The following is a 22,740-nucleotide window of genomic DNA, read 5'->3' on the forward strand; positions in this document are numbered from 1 at the left end:
GGGACTTGTCTGCCCCACTACGGTGGCTGAACCTTCCCTCACAGCTCCCAGTGACATGTCTGCCCGCCCCGTTAACTCCAGACCAACGGCCGCATGCTGCCAGACCCTTCCCCGTAGCGCCCTATGGCGTCACCATTTGACACTTCCCCACCACATTCGAAGCATCCCCCACGTCTCTTTCCAAAATAGCCGTTTGTCTTTGCCCAGACACAACTTTACCTTTTCGACTCGCAGGGGGCGTCCATCTTTGTTCCACTTGACGAAGGTGACCGGCGGTTCTGCCTCCACCGGACAGCGGATGTAGCCATGTATCCCAATGGGAACATACAGGATGGGTGGCATGTTCACCACACGGGCGGGATCTGGGGGGGAGTAGTAGGAAGTTATTTCGAATCATCTTACCCTTCTTTTCCCTCCACATGAACAAAACTATATGCCGGGGTGGCCTAACCGCTGCTCACTAGCCCCATGCAGCTCTTTTACAGTTCAAGTGCAGCTTGCAGAGCCCCCACATTCTCCGCCTACCAGACTGGGGGGGCGGAGCTCAGGGCTTCTGCCCTGCGGCAGGGTGGTGGGGCTAGGGGCTTCTGCCAGAGACGACTAGTGCCTGCTGAGGGGGGGGGCACACAATTTAAAAGGTTCAGCCCACCCCAACAGCTTGAGTCATGCCCCCTTCTTACCCTTAACGGCCCCTCCCTGCAACTCCCAGGTGCTAGCTCCCCGTGGAGAGGCAGCAACAAACAGCTGGTAGGCGCTGCTGCTTTATCGCTGCAGGGAGACGCAGCAGCAAAAGCAGAGGCTCTCCCTGCAGCTCCCAGCTGTTGGCCACTGCTTCTCCCCATGGCCGTGGCTCCCAGCAGCTGCCATGCAGGGAGGGGACCCAGCGGCACCACGTGACCAAGCAGGGCCAGCAAACCTTGGCAAAAATCTGGGGTGGCATGTGCCCCCCCCACGTCATCTCTGGCTTCTACCCAGCAGAGAGGGAGGTCTCGGGGCTTCGGCCTCATAGGGTCAGTAATTTTGGCCACCCCGGTATATGCTCTTGTCACTGTACCCTGGTTTGGAAGGGTCAACGTCATCGTTATAATGGAGTGCAAAGCCTAAACGCTAACTCTGCCACATCCATTACCCCCTGGCCCTGGAAGACCATTATCCTTATAGTCCCATTAGCCTCTTCAAATCCATTAAAAATATTTAGAATTTCTATCGAGCTTTACGTACTCAAAGCATTTCACGTCGACCTCCCTACCCTAAGCTGCAGGCCCATGTACAATTACCGTTCAAAGAAAAATACACGTGCAACATAATTACAAATGTCCGCACGGCACCATTAAAACACTCCCTCTCCTGCAAAAATCTAAGCTCCTTCTCACTCAACCTCAACCACCCAGGCTCTGCAACTCAGTACACACTGTTGGATCGAGGAAGCGGAGTAAGCCCTAGCATCAAGGGTACTCCCCAGAACACACAGGGAGCTAAACACACACAGGGCGTAGTAGCAGCGTGGGTAATCCAGCTAGAGGTGGCATGCAAAGGAAACCAAACAAAGCAAAGACCACCCAGGGTTATGCCCTGTTTTGCTTCTTTGTGTCAAATCACAGCAACAATTAATTCAAAGCCAACAGCTAACTAGTGACTCCAATGTTTTAACAGAGGTGGTGAGCCAAGCTGGGAGCCGCAGGTTGTCAGACCCCCGCCCCCATCTCTGCCCACCATACTGAAGGGATAGGTATTTACACCATTCATTCCACAGATCCACAAAAACCATGCTACTTGGAAATAGCTAGTGAAGGAAATACACAAGGGTTAAAAGAGAGAGAGTAAAGAGAGCCCATTGTTGTGAACCACTGGGGAAGGAAGAGAAAATGGGCAACAGACAGGAAGCCCCTATTTGAGGGGGTAAAAAGAGGGAGAAGATCAGAGAGCTCCTAAACTGAAAGCACCTGGAAGGAAAAGGTGTTCCTGTTGAAAAGATGATATAGCAAAGGGCACACATGCTGTTCCCCAATGTCAAATTACGATCCCCAGGTGCTACTTAGCTACATATAACTCCCACCCACCGTATCTGCATATGAAATCATTTCCCCCCCCCTTCTCCTTTTGCTACCCAATCACCTGCTTAATTTCCAGTTCCCCAAACATTATATAGAGAGGAAAAATGTTAGAAGGTGTCAGTAATTCCCCAAGACAAGTACAGAGTGATGGGACGACCCTGCCATTGTCAGGAAGGAAGGTTTCATTCTAAGACTGATGGGAACATGAACAAGTCAACAGGAAAGAATTAATCGTTGTTCGTTGGGTTTTGGGGTGGGGGTTGTTTGTTTCCTTCCTTCCCCATCTCCAGATTTGATGGCCGGCCAGAGGGGAAAAAACAAAAAACAAGAAAACTGTAGAGATATTAAAGGCTGGAAACTGAATTATTAAAATCCATACAAGAATCTTACATTATTACTTTTTGGCTGTGTCCTGGGGCCATTCAGCACTGATATTTGCAGGAATCTGGGTGCACATATGTGGAGCAGGGGAATATGGGACTGCTGAAGGTGTTTTTATTCCACAGGCTCACTGTGACATTTTTAACCCTAATCACTCTCTCCAAACTGCTAATATCCAGCCAGGAGTTACCAAGGTCACGTGATTGTGGTAGTGGCATCGTAACCCAGATTGGAAAGTAGTTTATCGTATGCAACTTGCTTTATTCCCCCTTAGTTTAACATCGTGTCTTAAGAAATGTAATCAACAAGACTGGATAGCTCAAGGGATCAGTAATGGCCTACAGAGCCTTTCACTTCTAGGTCACTGGCTGAAATCCAGCCTAGTTCAGTAACTACCAAAAGCTGTTACCATCTGACAGCTGCAATGGTGGCTTATGTGAAACAAGTTTGTGGTTTCAGCCCAGAATCTAACAGAGAAGTGACCACCCCAATAATTGCCCACCCACTCCTCTTGTTGAGGAATCTTACCAGAGAGGCCAAGGACTTAATGGGCCCTGGAGACCAAATTCCCCACCTACTCTCCCCACCAATCTTAAAGCTGATCCTTCCAGACGAGAGATGAAGCTCCTTGACACAACAGCATATGGGAAGTTTGTGCTGGCACTGCCCCAGCACTGCTAAGTAAGGAGGGAGAGAGGACTGCATTCTCCAAGGCCGCCAATCTGCTAAATTTACTTCCAAAAAGTAGTTCTCTTTTAATGGAAGAAAGTTGACCCATGTGAAAACGAGGCACTCTAGCTCACAGAGCATTAGCAAAGATCCCAGAACAAGATAAAAGCAGAGGTGTTTATTCCAACCAAGGAACTTGATTATTGTGAAGGGACGCCGAGCACGCCTTGTAGCTTTAAATGACAAAATATAAGAAGCCCTCTCCACATCTCCAGGACCCAGGTGAAAGAAAAACGTGTGCAAACCCCATCTTTGTATGCCTGCTCTCCAGGGCCGTTTCTGATGGTTATGAGCCTTGCAGTGAGGTTTGGATCTGAGGTCCGCCCAGATGCCTCTATAAGCAGTCCTTAAACTTGCATCCTTTTGAATAGGGCACTTCCTGGGGACAGTTCCCTGGCTCTGGACTTTGCTTCTCTGTGAGTTCATATAAGAGAAGGAACTGGCTTCTTAGGTCTCCCAGCTCCTTAATGTACATTTATTAATGATGATTTGTGTCAATAGCCTGAGTCTATTGGCCTTCAAGAGAAAGCCTAAGGCCCACTGGTTTGTTCAGACTTTTGCCTCCCCTTACAAAATCAAATGCTACAGTCTCCTATAGTAACAGGCCAAATCAACACAACAACAGAACCTAGCTCTTCTGTAGCACTTTTCATCAGAGCATCTGAAAACCGTTCACACAGGAGGTCAGTATAACTAGCCCCATTTTACTGACGGGGAAACTGAGGCACAGAGAGATTAAACTGATTTGCCCACGGACACCCAGCATGCTAGGGGCCAAACTGTGAATAGCACCCAGGTCACCTGAGTGCCAGGCCAGTGCTCCATCCACTAGGCCACATGGCCTCCAACATCACTCTTGTAAGCAACAGTCATTTGGCCCCTTACCACAGAACGCTGTAAGATGGGAGGTATGTTAAATGTGAAGACACTGGGAGAAACATTCCTTTCAGAGTCTGCCTCTCTCCAATTTATTTAGATCAGTTACTGCTTTGTATTTAATGTTTCCAGGATGTCAACACACCCGGAAGACAAGGCAGCATTAACAGGTTTTTATAATTATGCATAAAAATATAACCACACACTTGATATGATGTGTCACGGCCCTACTTCCCACACAGAAGTAGACGGAATACAACTGATAATCAAGATACACTATTATTAGCGTTCACAGCCATCAGCAGTCGAGTCCGATACTCTGGCTGGCATTTGAAAGGCTGGAGCGTTTGGAACTAATAGTAATCTTTGCACCTAGACACGTTAAAAAGGAGCGCAATCCCATCCATCAGCCTTAGGCATTTCAGTAATGCCCTTCACCGTCATATCTGACCCCAGTAAATTAGATCTACATAGCATTGCCCAGGACAGACAGTCACAGTGGTTCTACACACTCTCTTCCCCCATATAGCAACGTCCCAGATCACAGCTAGACTGCACAAGGTGCAGTCATTTATGCCAGCACACAGTGGGTGCAATCTCTAACTTTCTGATCTAGTACTATTTTATCCCCACTTTGCAGTGGGGTAAGTGCCGGGACAAGATGCAGGGCAGTGGTGAATCAGGGTCCGAGGACACTGCATGGATGGTTTGGGGTATTTTGTATGCGAGCGTATGCTAGCATTTCCTTGCCTTGGGTTATGGTGGAAAAACTCTGGAATAAAGATGGGTCAAACGTTATGCTTCAGGGCAGGCAGGGGCAGGGTGTTTGGAAAATATCTTACACATTGTGGGTGCCAATACAGGTGATGGGTACCTAGGCAAGGAAGAAATCCTACCCATGCTGCATGGCATCAAGCTGTTAGCTGGGAGTAGGGTATTCATCTTCCTCTGAAATATCAGCTACTGACAGCACGCTGTACTTGATGCATCAACTGTCTGATTCATTATGGCAAATGCCAGGTACCATTGCATTAAACAAAGTAATGAACCCACACACTCCGCCAGCCAGCCTAGTCTCATCAGACCCAATAATCTAGTGTGATTTTATTCCCCTCCACCTCACTCCGTATGTTGCTGTCATGTCACAGTAACCCTAAAAGTTACACTGGGATAGCACAAGAAATGCCTCTAGGCAGGATTGCGACAATGACATTATCTAAGTCATCTTCTTCTCATGGCAGCAGGACCAGCGCTTCCACTAGGCGACCCTAGGGCAGCAGGATTTGGGGGGCGGCATTTTGCCGCCCTCGGCGGAAATTCGGCGGCAGGGGGGTCCTTCCACTCTGGGTCTTTGGCAGCGGGTCCTTCACTCGCTCCGGGACCCGCTGCCAAAGTGCCCCGAAGACGCGGAGCGGAAGGACCCCCGCCGCCAAATACTCAAGAGGAGGAACGCTGCCGCCTAGGGCGACAAAAACTCTGACGCCGCTCCTGCATGGCAGGTTTGGCCTGTAGATCCCTCAGGCCTCCCTGCCCCACCATCTCCACTCACACTGCACTGTCAGGTAGGCAGAGGCTGACGGTGAGCGGCCAAGGCTGTTGCTAGGAATGCATGTGTATTTCCCAGCATCGTCTGATTTGACACGGAAGATGATCAGCGTCCCGTCAATCAGGATCCGGACCCTCAGTTTCAGGTCACTGCAGGGGGTGAGAGAACAGAAGGGAAAAGGTGGGCAAAAGGGCAGGGAGAGAACTGGAATGAGGAGTCAGTACCGAGTTCCCCTCCTACAGGGAAGGGAGCGGCTCTCAGAGCCGGCTGCAGGGAGCTGTCAGGGCAACCCCAAGGGCAGCAGAGCAATGCCTGGACTGATGCATTGGCCCAGGGTGGGGGCAGAGGCGCATTGCTGGGAGGGTATCCTGATTCCCTGGGGGGGGGGATGTGGGGATCTCTGGAACAGCAGACCCCGTCCTTTACTGAGAGACAGAGAGAATGGCTCTGCGACGAGAGGCGCTCCTCCCAGCATGGACCGAGAGGCCGAGAGCCCAGCTTACTTCTTGAAGTAGACGTTCTCCTCCTCCCAGTACCAGGTGTAGGTCATGTTCCCCGGATACGCCTCGGCCTGGCAGGTGAACAGGGCATCCTGGGAGATGTTGACGGTGATGTTCTCTGGAGGGGAAACGATGAAGGGAGGTCCTGAGGGAGAGCACGAGAAAACCAGTTACCTCAGCTGCCAAAAAGCTCCGGCCATAAACAGCCTCTCAGAGAAGAGGCAGCATCTCTCTCCCTAGCACACAGGGTCCAGACACCTGCAAGTACCTCTATGTATTCAACTGGCCTGGCTCCCACAAGACGGGCCTTCAACCCAGAGCCTCTGCCAAAACATAACTAGATTAGGGATTAAGCTCTTCGCACTGGGGCAATTCTGATAAGCCAAGGCCCTCTGGGAGAGAGGGATTAATGGGTGCCCAGCACTAACCTAGGAGAGGGCTCTGTCCCTTTAAGGCACGCAGGGAGTGCTGTTAAAGGATCATGCAGACGCAGCAAAAAGGGGGGTAGTGGGGACTGGAACAGGGTTAGACTCCAGAGCAGCAGAAGCTCTGACCTTGGTCTAGATGAGAGGACAGAGCTTCCAGCTAGCTAGTCTCCGGTGTCTCCCCCTAAACTCTCCCCCAAAGGGCAGTTTTAATCAGTTCCGCAGGGAGAGCTCAGTGCATGAAACAGACGCTCAATATTCAGTCTCTGAGATCTCCCTCGGCAGGGAAGGGGGGAAGGAACGGAAGTGGAGAGGGGATGCGGGGGGAGGCAGCAGGGAATACAGACAGCTTAACAAAGCACGCTCTGCCAATGTCATCCAGGCTGGCACCCACCCTGCTGCTGTCGTCAGGCCAACCACAGTAACACAACACGCACTGCACCCTCGGTTAACCTCTCCATTCACTGAGCTCACCCCCGAGCTACCTCCTCTCCTTCACCCTCTTTCCAGGAACCAGCACGGTGGTTTTTAACACCACCTGTGATGAGAGATGGTTACTCAGTAGCGAGGTCCAGGAATCAGGGCTCCTGGGTTTTATTCGCAGCTATGGTAGCACATGCTGTCTAGTGGTTAAAGCAAGGAGGACTGGGAGTTAAGTTTCCTAAGATCATTTCCAGCTTTGCCACTGGCTTCCTAGTTGACCTTGGGCAAGTCCCTTCATCTCAGATTCCTTCCTCCACCCCGTCTATGCTAGAAGAAAACAAAACATAACCAGATACACAGCTTGTCCCTGTCTATGACAGCTAACACATTTCCTAACAGGAGGTATTTGCCCAGCATAGACATGGCCCAGGGCTAAAAAAAAAACAGGAGGGCAGCAGCAACCTACCAGGAACGCTATGTGAATTAGTTAGCTAATGTCTACAAAGCGCTTTGAAGATGGGAAATAGCGTACAAGTACAGAGCATTATTAAGTGCTTCAATAGGTGTGAAATGCTAAGCTCCCTTATCTTGCGGCAGAAATTGACCAAATAAAAGATTTATACAGGGAGAGGAAGCAGGCCTGCAACGAGGACAAGACCCAGCAGGTGTCATTTTTATTCTGCACAGCATTTTCTGGTGTTTTGCAAGTCTTCCCACACTTCTTTAAAAAAAATAATCATCCGAGCCTCTCTGTTAATCGGGACAGCTGCTTAATCAAAGAGACAGGCCCTCCACTGGGGTGTCCCAATTAAGCAGATTTTGCTGTAGTATAAATGGGATGCAGAACCATTAGGTGCTAACACAGCAGATGTATGCCCCGCATGCGCACGCGTTCACACCCACAAAGTCTGAAAGGGGCTCTGGGCTCCTCTGGGGTGACAGCCCGACCCTGTTATTAATAAAAAGGGGGGTGGACCCATCAGAGAAGCGATTACTGTGGAGTCCCACAATGCCACATCCTCCACAGACCAGGGATTCGCAGACTGAAACAGGGGCTCGCAAACGTTTTCATCCTGTGGATCACAGCTTAAGAGAGATTGTCTAGTGGATGTCTGAGCCGTGACTTTACGTGGGAGTGGCTCATCTCCCTCCCTGGTGATCACGTGGCATCCCTGTGGCAATTGCTTCTGAAACAAAGTATTTATGTATCTTTAGCTTCTTCTAATGCAATTTTAACAGCTGCGAATGAGAAGCCAGCACGTGACCAGCTAGCTCGGCACAGACCCCCAGCAAGTGCTCCATAGACCACAGTATCAGCAGAACTAATCCAGACGGCAGCATGAAGCCACTGTCAACACCTGGAAGCCTGACTGACCTAACATAAGGCTCTGCATGTTAAACGAAGTTTTAAAGGAAAAGTGGGGGGCACTGCCTGCTTCCCCATAAACAATGGGGTTTTAGATGCTTTAGGGTACAATTAGGGCTATTTCACACTTCCCCTCAAAAAAATAACTCCCCCCATAAATAAAGCCAAATGACAGGATGATGAAGAGCTGCAGGTGTGTCATGAAATTTCTGGACAGGTTGCGGGTTGCCACCAAAACGAGTATTTGTGGGACTGTCCTGACTTGGACACCATCAAACCTGGTAGAGTCAGTTTTGTATCATGTTGACTACGGTTCTTAGGACATTCCTATCATCACCTCCTCCACCATATAGCATTTCTCAGCCACAGGCCTGAAAGCAGTTTAGAAAAGCAGGCAAGTATCGTTATCCCCATTTTATAAGCAGGGAAACTGAGGCACGGGGAGGGGCTGTGACTTTCCCCAAGATCACACAGGGTGTCAGTGATAGAACCAGAACCACAGTCTCCTGGTGTTCAGCCTGGCACCTTATGCATTTCAACACACCACCTCCCAAAACGAGTTTGGAGGGGATGCAATGTCACGCTGTGCCACGGAACAGCCCTCTCTAAGCACAGTATAGTTCAGAGGACGTCTGCTGAGCAAAGGGAGGAAAGACAAATGAGCATGAGATATGTTCCTCAAGGCCCAGGACAGGTCCTGCTACCACTAGACTCTTGTGTATATTGTAGGATGCCGCATCAGCCCTCACTTCGCATTCCTTGCTTTGGTCAGTTGAGCTGGCAGCCTGTAATGTTATTTAAACATCTCGAGTTTAGGCTTAATTTCCTTGTTTATTTATTGATGGCATGTTTAATGGATGGCTGGGAGGCGGCCACGTCTCTCTTGCAAGAGGCTGCACAGGACAGAGAACGGGCCAGGTCAGTCCCTACACCAGAGCTGCATACTCCCCTCACAGCCCTTTAGCGGGAGATGCTGCATACGCTACTCACTGAATACACCAGGCTGTACAACACATGCCTTATTTTATACAGGCCTAGACAGCAGAGAAGGGGCTATCATTCATCTTATATATGTACCGCACCTAGCGCAATGAGGCCCAAGCTGTCTGAGGAATACAAATGTTTAATAATATACTGGACTACATAGGATGATGCTAATAAATAAAATAAATAATAATAATACCTAAGCTCTTATATAGCACTTTTCCCCAGTAGAACTCAAAACATTTGGCATTTCCATGGAGCTTTAAGCTTAGGCTCTCTAAGCGCTTTACAAACATTAACTCATTAAGCTTCACAACCCCAATGTGAGGTAAAAACTCCCAGTTTCATAGATAGCGAAGCTGAGAGAGTGATTCGCACTTGTTAGTGAGTCAGCAACAGAACCTGGAATAAACCCAGAAGTCCCGACTCCCAATCCCCTGCTCTAACCACTAGCTCATGCCGCTGTACATTGGATCACATGGAATACCCCTAGAAGACTGACGCAAAGCCAAGAACAAAACCCTGCTTTCCTACTGGCTGCTATATTCGTCTTCAGCCTCTAGAAAAAAAAAGAAAGAAAAACAAAACGTTGTGTGCTGCCACCAGAATCTCTATCTGTATCAGCAACAGGCAGCTGAACGCAATCATTTTTCGCCACAGCATATACAAGCAATGCTGATGGATGGGCTTTCCCTGGCAGCATGTGACTGGCTGGTTTAAATTCCCATCGTTCCTGTAGCCAGTCAGTAACTGACAAGGCTCTCGAGTGTCAATTCTGAGGGCGCTCCGTTCTCTGCCCAGCTTTCTGGAGATGCCCTCATTGCAAGGCTAAGCGTGGTTGAAGCACAGGGCTAGGAATCCCACAAGGAGCTTCCCATGAGAGGAATTACCTTGTACGAGCAGGCGAGTGGTGTGCACAGCCTCCCCTTGGATGCTGTAAGCCCGGCAGGTGTAAGCGCCTCTGTCTTCCCGACTGACCGACACGACAGTCAGACTCCCATCGCTCACCTGGACCAAGAACAAGGGAGACGCTTCAGCACACATGAGCACTCATGCTAACGCCCACCCCCAGCACCCACCTCACACTCCCATCCTAGAGCCTCACAACAGTGCACTAATCCACACAGTCACCCATCCCCAGGCTGGCGTGCATGCCCCTGCACACACTCTCTGTTGGCTGTTCAGAATTTTCTCTTTCGAATTTCCCTGCCTCCAGCAATGCACGGGTGATGAGAGGTTGCAGGAGGCCAGGACTGAATAAGGACTGGGCTAATGTCCATTGATAAAGCAGGAGGGAGGAACCAAAGGTATCTGCATGGCAGGCTCCCCTCTCCCCAGGCCATTAGAAGAGCTGATCTCACCATTGCCTTGCACATGTTCAGAGCAGGTTTTCGGACCCCATGGTACTGAGTCCTTCCCATCCGCCAAGCCAACATCACGCTGTCGCAGTGACGAGTTAGAGGCCTGCCGCTGCCCTGCTGCCCCTGGCCAAGGGACGTCGTCAGCTAGAACGCTTCTGTCGGCCTTTCCATCCGGATACCCGGAACGCTCTTCACAAAGGGGGGCTACTCTCATTACCCCCTTGTCACTGCTAGGGAAACTGAGGTCCAGTGACTCGCTCAAGGTCACACAGTGATGCAGATCGAACTGGGAACACAGCCCGACTCCCAGCCCCCTTTCCCCAACCAGGGGGCCATGCTGGTCTCTCATTCCCAGAGGTGATCTCCTTAAGGCAAGGCTTGGGTGCACTGGCAGGCGGGTGCTGAGAAGGAGCCTGCATAGCCCTGCCCGTGCTGTGGATTAACAGCACTTCCGCCTCCAGGGCTGCCAGCGTGGTACGTTTCACTAGTCCTTAAGGGGCCAAGTTCTCTGCAGGTGTAACTCCACCGACTCCATTGCAGAGAATCTGGCCCAACAAGTCCATGCCTTACTTTTACACAGGGACTCAAGTTGCTGTAAGCCAGCCCCAGACTCCTTCCCTTGCAGGGCTGAGACACGAGACCAAGACATCATCATCATCTGCGGCTGCTGCTTGGCGCTCACTACCACCAACTGCATGCTCCCCGGTTTGCGCAGCAGCTTCCTTCCCTGCCTTTCCTCCTCCCCTCCATGGCAGGAGTGGGGGCTGCTCAGGCCCTCCAGCGATTCACGTCCATTACCGCTGGCAGGTGAGAGATTGCCAGCGCTCAGCAGGGGAGGAGATGTGTAATGGTCATCCCCTACCATCCCCATTTCAACTTCCCCCCTCCCTTCTTCCTCTAGGCAGGCACATTAGCAGAAACCTGTCCCACGGGGCTGTGGTGCAATCGACAGTGTTGTACAGAGCCATTATCAAACCTGCTCAATTTCCCCATCCTCTGCTTAGCATGGCTGGGCTCCTGCCTCTGATGGCAGCAAGGGCTGGAGAGCTGGGGGAAGGGCACAGCTCCTCACTCCAGGCACTGGGCAAGCGGCAGAGGAAGGATACAGCTTCCGCTATGCAGAAGGATGGGAGGGAAGCAACCCAGAGGTAACGCACCCCCTCCCCCACAGCCAGAGCCTCACCCCACTTCCATCTGCCCCCCCCCGACACTCACTCTGCCTCATCCTTCTATTTCAATTAGTAACAAATTATTCCTAATGACTCTCATTAGTGCCTGCGCCGATTCCAATGCTTGATTTGCCAATTACAGCTGTATGGAATCCCTGGCTGGGCTGAGGATCAGAGGCTTCTGAGGACACCCGGAGGATCTCTTAGGGACTGACACAGGAGGGAACAAATCTTCCTAGTTGACCCTGTTCAGTCACGGGAACCCCAGTGCCGCAATCCCCAAGTGAATGCCCCCCACGTGTGCCTGCCGGCACTCCCCTCCCCACACATCCCTCCCTATCAGAGAGATTTCACGCACTAGCAATGAGAGTAAGAAAACTCATGTCAAATCCAGACTCTGTGACCCAGATCTGCTCCCTCTGAACCCAATGGGCTTGGCCTGTGCCTCTCATACACGGCAACAGCGTCCAGGGCTGGGATAGGCCTAGCAGTGCCTCAGAGCCTGGGTTTCAGACCGAGGCTGTGGCATCCACAGCTGCAGTTCAGGACGGCCCATCCCTTCCCTTGGTGCAGGTTCAGATGGGACCCAGAGCTCCTGCCTGCAAGGCCCTTGCATCCCTACATGTAGGTAAGAACCACTCCAAGCCCAGGAAGGAAAAGCCACCGAGCAGCACCGATGGGTACAGAGGGGACAAGATGAAGCAACAACATAGTCAAGACTGCGGGGCAGGAATAGTGCCCCCAGCATGGGGCGGATGAGCAGGGGGAGGCGAGCTGAGGACTCATTGACTGTTACTCTACATTTCAAAACACTCTGGATTTTAAACCCACATTTTATAGAGAACTGGAAGACAAAAAAGGGAGGAGGGAGACTGAGCAAACTGAACAGATGGACGTGTGGAGATGCACAAATAGATGGCTGGATCAAGCATTTGCCTGGTCTCAGCCAGCTCCTCCATTCCAGATAAGGTAAGGGCGAAGGGCTTGGCTCTCCTCCCTCCCATACCAGGCTGCAATTCCAGGGAGTTACTCCTGATTCACATCAGGGGAAAGCAAGTGAAGAATCAGGCTGGGAGTTTCTAGTAACTGAGGTCTTCCAAAGCCACTTCTCGGAACCTCCCGTGATCCCATCCTGGGGGAAGGAAATCCGAGCAGCTCCCACAGGCTGCATTCAGGAAGGCATCTCATCAGCAGAGAAAACCTTCTTCTCCGAGAGGCACGGGAAGCTCTCTCTGGGGGCCTGGCACCTTCGTGTGGGTTAAGTGTAGCCGGAAGGAAGATGGAATAGAACAGAGATGGGGGTGGGGGTGAGAAAACAAGATCGGAAAAGCAGTTGCCCGTATGGAAACCAGGCCTAGCAGGCTCCGGGCACAAGCGCTGCTCCCCAACCTTCATGGCCACGGCAGGCCGGAAGGAGGAAGGTCAAGGCCTGTTGATGCTACCTGCAGTTCACAGACAGGAGAAACTGAATCTCAAAAGGCAGCCAGGAAACAGACTGTGGAGGGAGGGGGAGCTGAGGCAGCAGGAAAAGCTCCAGAAACACCAGCTGCTTCAGCAACATCCATACCCCTCCTTAAGAAACCCTGATTGTGCCACCTCCTGTGGTCTTCTGTACACCTGGAGCCCAATCCAACCTTGAGAGGACCTCTCGCGAGAGCAGGGGCAGCAGCTATCTCAGTCCCATGAGCTATTGTTTGATACTAGCCAGAAATCTGATATAAGAAGGAGCTTCCTCTACATCGAGGCTGAGACCCTGCAACTCACTGCAGTGGTGACACGCCAGGCTCTCCCACCACAGGGGTCAGGGTTAAGTATTTACAGCAGCTGACCAGGCCAAGCACTTACCTGGTATTTCCCACTGGCACCTACGAGGTCCCCTTCTCTCAGCCAGGTGACAATAGGTTTGGGGTTCCCGAAAGCCATGCAGGTCATGGTGACGCTGCTGCCCTCCTTCGCTTCTACGTACTGGGGGGGCGTTTCCGTGAAGGTAGGGGGAGCTGCAGGGGAGACACAGAGAGGCAATGCTGCATTCAGCAAAAAACACACCATCAATCCATCCTGGCCACTTGCTACACACCGGGCCGCATGGGATGGTCTACCTGCACACGCCCTTCCTGCAGTGCAGACAGGCAGCGGCCAACAGCCATGTACCGAACACTTGGAACGAGTCATTCGACTGAAGCCAAAGAGAGCAGTAAGCAATACAGTTGCATGCACTGTCTTTAGTCATTTACTCCAGCTGGAAGTAAGTTCAGAATAAAAGCCAAAAGCCAACCCTGAGTCACCTGTCCTCATTAAACAACAGCCACCCTTAGCAGGTCCCTAGCTCCCTCCATCAGAGGATAGCAGCACAAGTCGCAAACAGCAAGGCCAACACTTAATAAAAAAAAATGCCCACCGATTTCAGATGCCTCTGTTTATAGTCAAGGCTGGTGTTCGAAGGTGCTGAGCACCTGCAGCTCCCTCCCGCTGACTTCTGCAGGATGTGGGGTGAGGGAGCTCAGCCCTTCTGGGCATCACCCCAGGGGCGGGACACTGAACACCCAGAAACTGGGGCCACTCTTGAAAGCGCTGGCCTAACCCATGAAGCCTCACAATCCTCTTGTGAAGTACACAACTGAGGTACAGCGAGGTAAAGCGACCGGCTCCAGGTGTCACAGCCATGGTTCGTGCCAGAGCCCCAGCTCCCTCCTCCCACTCCGGGTGCTTCCCTATTTACAGTTCCAAGTTACTTTCCCCACCATTATGCATTAACTTGTTATTGTCACAACACATGAAAACACTGCACTGCAGAGAGAGTGAGTCTCCTTCCGATTCAAGAGGCTGGCAGAATTACAGCACGCCCCTAATTATCAGGCGCAGTTAAATCCCACTTTCTAGGAAGACATGTTGGCAATTTAATCTACGCTGAAAAGAAGTATATGTGGTTTTCCCCCAAATGATTATTTTTTCCTAAGAAAACTAAGTGAGCTAATGCGCTCCAGAAGCACTAAAGCCCTCCCTCTAAAAGCAATTCTGCTTATACTGTACGGCTGGGCCTAGAGGATTAAGATGATTATTTCGGTTATTAAGCCCCTGCGTGCTCAGCACTGTATGAAATACAGAGAAACAAGTTCCGTGGGACAGGGCGCATGCAGCCAACACAAGGCTATGCGGCACTCAGACGGGCTATCTTTGAGGAAAGCTTGAAGGAATAATGGCACAGGATCTCTTGGAAACAGACAGCAAGGGAGAGGAAGGGGTCACCTTCACCTGCAGCTTTCCAGGGCTCACCACACTTCACCCCTGAATGGGGAGGGTGCCATAGGAACTAGCCATACCAGGGGAAAGAAAGAATTAGCCCATGCCATGAGAAAGGGGCAGGTATTCCTCCCAACCGGCCTCCACTCCATGCTGGGCCACCATGGGCACCTGTCACAAGGGAGAGGAAGCAGTGGCTGAGCTGGTCCCATGGCAGGTGCTGTGGGAAGGTACCGCAGCATCTTCTCCCGTCTATGCAGCTTCCAAGAGCTATGCGCAGCTGAGGCGAAGTATGGGCCCCACTCCCGCCTGTCCCAGCACATATGGACACACACAAAAGCCTTCAGGGAAGCACTTACCACCTGCCCTGCCCCACACAGGTCCCCACAGACAGGCACACCAGCATCCAAAGACATACTCCCGCCCCAACACACACCACCTGTGTTCCACTCCTCCACCTTGCCCTCCAGTGGGGCACAGGGGGAGGGGGAGAGTCTCTAAAGCTGCGGGTGCAGGAGGTAAACCCCCTCCCCTCCCCAAAGGCTACAACCACAGCCGCTGCAGGGCCCCCTACACACAGGGGAAAGAGCACCAGGCTCCACTCCCCCTGCATTGACACATGCGCTTTTCAATCTCCACTCCTCAAGGGCCCTTCCAAAGACGCTCCTGATTATTAAGTATTGGGGGCAAGGGAGGGAGGAGACTCTGTTTTGATTAAAGCTCCATCCTGTTTGGATTATCTGCTTCCTGGTGACTCAGTCTGATTTGCTCAAGTTAATAACTGAGTCAATCTCAAACCCGCTAGGATCCTGGGCTGCTCCCTAATTAGGCTCGGGACACATCCCTGCCCATCTTCAAAACTTGCTCCGCTTCCTGACCCAACCCAAGCAGTCAGACTGCAGATGTGCAGAGGGAGGAGAGCTGCTCCACAAGACACTGGGGTTGGGGGGAATAACTCGAAGAAAAGGAAAACGTAGGCTTAAGTATCATCTGATCTTCCTGATCTATCGGGCTGTGGAACAGACTCCTCAAGGGAAGCAGATTGGACAAAGCACTAGAGAATGGATTGGAGGGAGCGACCCTGCATCAGCCCAGGACAGCATGATCTTATCTACGAAGTGTGCCAGTGACTAGCCGAGATCCAAAGGGACGTCCCAGCCCTCCAGACAAAAGGGGAGAACCGTTCTCTAGGCTCAGTCATGGGCACTTATACACACACACACACGGCACGTAACCCTGATCTGGAGGGAGGCATTACTCTTTGCCGAGGTACAGGCAATTTAGACTGGGGGCCTAAAGGAGATAGGAAAATTCCAGCCATAGTCCAAACATCCTGGGTTGAGCAAAAGGACCTTACATCCATGCTCTTGGATCTGCACTCAGCCAAGCTAAGGTCTCATTTCTTTAGTTCTTGAATAGGACAAGACGGAAACCTAACCCCCTGGGGCAAGTGAGCCAGCCCACAAGTTAGTTTACTTTTTGCATTTCATTAACTTCAGACAATTAAACTAAACTGACTGGTTTCGCTTGCTGGTTCTCCGGCCACAATGCTGCAGTGCACCAGCCACAATGCTGCTGCGTTTAAGCTGTGAACAATGCAGGGAAGTGTTCAATGAAACAAATTCTCTTCTCACTGAAAGTCATGAAAACGTGTGTTTTATTATTTAAAAAAAAAAAAAACACAAAATTTAGACTAGGGTCTCCACAAAGCTGCCAACATCCCTGTAAGTGGGTTGCCACTTCCTACCAGCAACTCCCAAGTTTTAATACACTGGGAATGGAAAAGAACCAAGGCAATTAGGTCAAAATATTTGCTTTCAAATGAATGGAGACAAATGATGTAGCAGTTAAGGTGCAGCAAAGGGAGTCCAGGCCCAGGGGATCTATTCCTGATTCTGCCATTGACTCACTTGTGTGATCCTGGACAAGTCACATTACCCAGAATTTTTTAAGAGTGACGTCTGACTTTGGCTGCCTCCATTTTTAGGTGCTCAGTTTGAGACACCTGAGCACCCGCAGTTCTCATTGACCTCAGCTGGAGCCGTCTCACACTGGTTCTGAAAATCAAGTGCAAGCCCTAGTCATCTCAAGTCCTGAACCCACAACTTGAGCCATCAGAAAATCAGAGACCATGTTGGGAAATGCTAACTTTAACTTCTCCCTGCCTCAGTTTCCTCAGCTGTAAAATGGAAAGAAGAAGAATGGTACCTTTTTCCTAGGGATCTTGAGAAGCTTAAATACAGCCAAATGCAACCCTTCACTATGCCCATGCAGCCCCATGGACTTCATGTCCAAAGGGTTGCACAGGTGCCTCTGGGAGCACAATCTCACTCTGTCTGAGCAAACTATTTTAAGGCATTTGGATGAAAGGTGTTATACAAGTGCAAAGGGCTTATTAAACTAGGGCAAGTTGCACTTTCTCATACCGCTCTCCTCACGCCTTCTCCCTATGCCTAACTTGGGTGGCAAGAGCTATTTTAAGAGGCCACTGACTTTCCTGTGTGTCTTTTAGTTTATTGAAACTACTGCTTTGCCTTTCCCCAGAACCGTCCACTCAAAGATCTGAAAGCTCTTTTCAACCTATCAAGAAATTCAGCCTCACCTTGGAAGGTAAGGAAATGTTATTAGCCCTGTTTTACAGCCGGGGAGGCTGAGGCTTTGCAAGGTTAAGTCATTTGCTCAATGTTATGCAGCAAGTCAGGTGTAGAGAGAATAGAATCCAGCAACCCTGACTCCCAGTCCTTTGCGCTAATCATTATGTCTGCTTTTACACAGACAAATGATCCTAATGTTACTTATTCTAAGCTACCCCCCTACCCCTACCCATTGCTGCTGGAGGTGCCAGCTTCTAGATGAGATGTAAAACTGAAATCCCCACCACGTGTGTCCCTTTAAGGTCCTTGGGGACGTTGTGTGTAAGGGGAGGGGTTAACACCAGCCCCTTGCTAGCTAATAGCATCTTGGCAACCTGCAGTTTCAACTGATCTCAGGCGTCTATTTCCTGCCCTTCATATTGTTGCGCAGTGCCGCCGTGCACTGTTCAACAGCTGCCCTGCTCCACTCCAGAGGTAGGAAAAGCAATCCACACACAGCCGCTGGCCAAATCACAAAGGGGTTGCAAAGCTTAACTAGTTAACACGGATAAAGCATTTGCAATTCTGGGACAGGAAGTGCTACAGAAGGGCAGAGTGTCACTGAATAGGCAGATGATGTGTAAGCTTGTCATTTGCTCCTGCTGGTACACAGCTATCCTGGTCGGCAGCATCCCTAGCTATTATCCCTCTCTTATCACCAGATCGGCTCGTTCCTGTAAATCCTGACCCATAGAACTCCCTGCTATTCCAGTCCAAGGCCTCCCACACAGGACTTGGCATATACCTTGATCCTGTCCCCGCTATTCCAGGATGGGGCTCCTCCACACACCGCTCGGCTAGTCCTGACCTGCAGCAGCCTGTGGGCAAAAGCTGCCAACCCGAGATGGGTTTCGTTTATGTGTGTTACTTAACCCAACCTGAAATCCACTCGCAAAAGCACACAGCAGCAGTCTGTGCTGGTGCATCAGGCTAGAATACAGTCTTGCATCTGAAGAAGTGAGGTTCTTACCCACGAAAGCTTATGCTCCCAATACTTCTGTTAGTCTTAAAGGTGCCACAGGACCCTCTGTTGCTTTTTAGTCTGGTGGAGCCATCTCCACTCGCAGCGTCAGAAGGCACATTGTGTTCTCAAAAATCCTGCTCGCAGCATTACCCAAGAGTTCAGAGACCACAAAACAGAGAGAGAGAGAGCGCGCGACGCAGAGACAGAGATTTTTAAATAGGAACTAGAAGAATGAATACATAACAAGCCAAGGCAAAAAAAAAGGGCTAGATTCTGATCTTCTGACACATGCTGGAGTTTGCTCCTTCAGAAGTCCCATGAAAGCCAATGAGACTACTCACAGAGTAAGTGCTAACCGGCATAAGTAGGAGGATCAAAATCTGTAACCCTCATCCTCCCACTTCTCTTTACCTCTTTCCCCAGGCACCCTTTTGGCTCTGATTAAATACAATAATGAATGGAAGCGCATTCCTTATCGAATTCTTTTCTTTTCAGTCAGATTCTCAGTCTCAACGGCTGGCTTATTATTCCAGTTGAAAGCATAGAGCCCAAGGGAGGACCTATGCAATATGTATCGTGCGCTCAAACTTGCAGGCTGCCAATGCTGCTGTCCGCAAACAAACCAAGCACCCATACGCGGCCCAAAGAGAAAGCGTTTCAAACTCGTAATTAAAAGTGTAGTCAATTCTCAGGTTCAGAGCTGCTCTACAAAAATGGGTCCAGTTAAACAAAAAAAATAATCAATTTTTAAGTTGCATTCAGTTACATGGGTGCAACTCCTGTGTGGACACACTTAACTCTCTTTGCAACGGATCAAAGTAAGCTACGTCAATATCAACCAGTGTGAACAGCTTTACGTGCACCCACACACGTTGGCACAGGTGCAACTCAACTGATTTAAAAACTGATTTTAGTACAAGTGGGGCCACTTGCATGTTGGCAAGGTCCAAGTGCAATCTCCCAGCAGGCAGTTCCTCTCTCCTTCCCCTGGACCGACTCCTGTGGCTCAATCGTGCAACAGTCCATGAGCAATATTACCACAGCACCCAACAGGAGTACTGCCGGTGGAGTGCTTGCAGGGTCAGGAGCCAGGCACCCAGATTCCCCCCATCCAGGGTGGGATTCAGTCTCGTCTCGCCGACACATTGCCGAGCTCATCTGCTCAGCTCGTTCAAAAGCAGTGACAAAAAACTCGCTAGCAGAATGCAGACAACCAGCCCACCTTTCCCCCAGCTGCTCTGTGGGGACAAAGCAAACCCATCCGAGAGATGTTTCAGTCAAGGGCAAGCTATACAGAAAGGTGACAAAGGCAGAGAGGAGAGCTACCATGTACCAGTGTTTCTTACCTTCATTGGTTTTCCTCTTGCTAACACAGACCATATATATGCTACACTCCCATATCACCCACGCCCACAGACCCTCCTGCAATCCCAGTCTGCCCTGCACCTTTCAGGTGTACCAAATGCACAGTAAGCCCTGAACCACATTCCCTATGCTAATGCGCACCAGGCTGTCCCGGGGTCCTGCTTGGAAGACTAGACCTGCCCCCACCTGGGTTATTCCTGGACTTGGCTGATTGGTCCCTGACTGCTCACTAGCTAAAATGGCCGTGGATTTACCCTAGTCTGAGCAGCTGCCTACCTCTGTCCCAGCGCAGCTCACCTCACAATGACCCATGAGAGGTGGTCCAGTGAATAGAGCACAAGCCTGGGTTGCTGGAGGCCTGGGTTCAACTCCTGCAGCAACACACACATCCTAGGTATTCCGGGTCAAGTCACTCCGTCTCTCTGGGCCTCCATTCCCCAGCTGTCAAGTGGGAAGCATTGTGCTTCTTTACCTCACGGGGGGGGGTTGTGAAGATATTGAAGGCTGGTTCTCAGATATCACAGTGGTGGGAGCTAGAGAAGCACGAGAAATGGACAGCACTACATGCCCATCTCTCCCCCCATCGCCTCTCATGATGAGAAGGAGGGCAGCTCTGGGCCCTTCTCCTCCCAGAGAGATCCACAGGCACTGCACAACGAGCACGGGACACTCTGAAAAGTGCTGCTAAGAAAACCTGGAGAAACAGCCCTGAAACAGGAACTAGAGGAGGGGCAGCAAAACAGGCTGGTAACAGCCTGTATCGAGCTGATCAGAGATGTGCTGGGCCAGAACTTGGATGGGAGCCCTCCAAGGAATAGCCACATGGAAGGACCCACAGGAAGTGGTACTGCTGACTCTGAGTGGGGCTCTTCCCTTGTATTAATGCCAGCACTGCTGGCCATGTAGAAGTTAGGTCCTGACCAGCTGTGGTCATTAACAGACCTGGGGTAAATTTGGGGAGCTGTAGGCGTGTTATATCCCATTACCCCAACTCCCACTGCAGTTTTGATGGGGGTATAAAACTGCCTCATTTCCCAAATAGTTGTACAAGTATTACTGTTAAACAGCTGCCATGTTCCACTTCAGAGGTGGCTGCATTTCATTGCGGCATATAGGGATCCTTTCACTTTATATCCTTCATCTGTTCCACAGGTGTCTTTTGAGGCTTTAAACAACCAGTGAAGGGCTTGGAGACCCTCCGGGTATTACTCCTCCATCCCTTCTCTTCCATCTCCCCTCCTCCCTCTGATCCACTCCTCTCTTCCCATCCTAAAGTCTCAATCTAGGATATCCCTGAATCCCTGGCGCTGCAGTATTGGTTGCTGCGAGCACGGTCTGAGAAATGGCAGCAGATGGGGCCTCGAGGCCCGTTCATGACAGATGGCTGCTCTCCCCATAACACAGGACGGGGGAAGCCGGAGATGATGGAAGGCCCTAGCTGGCAGTTTCAACAGAGATACAAAGGAGAAAGGAGATGCCTGAGTGAAGGGAAAGGGCTTCATTAGTGGACAGTGCAGACCAGACAAGAGAGCAGCTGAGCTCTGGGACTTGGTCTCCTGGGGTTCTGGTCAGTCACATGCCAGGAGCAGGTTTGCCCAGAGAGACTCATGCCGCGGGGAAGCCCCCCCACCTCCTACTCACCATTGACCGTGAGGTGCACCCAGCTGCCGTTGTGGAAGGTGTCGTACTGCTGATCCAACATAAGCACTTTGCACTCGTACCAGCCCTGGTCCTCAGAGCGAATCTGCTCGATGCGCAGGGATGCCTTGTCATGAAGGCTGGCGCGGCCTGGAAGAGACACGGACAGAGTCAGAGGGACTCAGCTCTCGGCCAGGAAAGGGAGCCCTGAAGCCGCAATGCAGCATCAGCCTCACCCCTCAACCCACCACTTGACACCCAGCCTCTCGAATGGCACTTACAGAGGCTGCGGAGAGTCCACCCTGCCCCCAGCCCAGGCTCTCTCTCCACCACTGAACATTGAGGCCGGGCTTTTTCAAAAGGGGCCACTGATTTCTCTATTTTGGGGGGCCCAACACAACGCACCACAGGCCCAATTTTCCAGGCACCACAAGGCCTGCTGACTTCAAAGACAGCAGCCGACGCTCACCTCCCACAGGGGTCTCAGGCTGGGCACCCAAGAACTGAGGCCCCTGGAATTAGAAGTTGCTTTAGAAAATTCTCACTTGCCCATCCAGTCTATCAGGATATCCCCGCTGATGATCAGCCCCATGCTAAAGAAGGTGGGGGCGATGCACACTGCGAATCTGAGATCTGTGCCCCAGGGACATGGGTAGGGCCAACAGACCATGAGAGAGGCCAGGAGGTCAGGGCCCCGTGGATTCGGAGCTCATCTGGGACACAGGGCTTTCCCAACGTCTCAGAAGGGAAGACAACCTTCTGCAATGAGGATTAACAGCACCCACTCTAATGCCAGCAGAGGGGCCCTGCATGGACACACGTCGGGGTTGGCTCCAGCTCCGTGTTCAAGCCAAGATGTGTCCTGGAACTCTTTCACCAGCCACTGCTGCCACAGAATTGCTCCCTCTCAAAGGCAGCCCAGCCCTCCCCCAGGAGGAAGTTCCAACATGCCCTCGTTCCGGGCTAGCACACATCACTGCATCCAGGGGACGGGCCACGAGACAGGAGCCCTTCACCTCTAGTTCAGAGTCTATTCCATGTGTGCAGTGACTCAGAGCTACCCCCTGCAGCCGTGGGGCAGCCGCG

At 51.2% G+C, this 22,740-nt stretch overlaps 1 protein-coding gene across 1 annotated transcript in view; it reads right to left on the reverse strand.

Moving 5' to 3' along the window:
* IGSF9B (immunoglobulin superfamily member 9B) overlaps window positions 1-21,733 on the reverse strand; it is a 66,291-nt gene extending 44,558 nt beyond the window's left edge. Inside the window, exons 1-6 of the mRNA XM_026657978.1 lie at window positions 21,658-21,733; window positions 13,660-13,811; window positions 10,175-10,292; window positions 6,090-6,231; window positions 5,590-5,735; window positions 220-362 (exon numbers count right to left, since the gene is read on the reverse strand). Coding sequence (XP_026513763.1) covers window positions 220-362; window positions 5,590-5,735; window positions 6,090-6,231; window positions 10,175-10,292; window positions 13,660-13,811; window positions 21,658-21,718 — 762 coding nt within the window. The 5' untranslated portion in view covers window positions 21,719-21,733. The remainder of the gene's footprint in view (window positions 1-219; window positions 363-5,589; window positions 5,736-6,089; window positions 6,232-10,174; window positions 10,293-13,659; window positions 13,812-21,657) is intronic.
* Window positions 21,734-22,740: the final 1,007 nt, after the last annotated feature.

This window comes from Terrapene carolina, unplaced genomic scaffold, assembly GCF_002925995.2.
Source record: "Terrapene carolina triunguis isolate 2854851 unplaced genomic scaffold, T_m_triunguis-2.0 Scaffold374, whole genome shotgun sequence".
NCBI lineage: Eukaryota > Metazoa > Chordata > Testudines > Emydidae > Terrapene > Terrapene triunguis.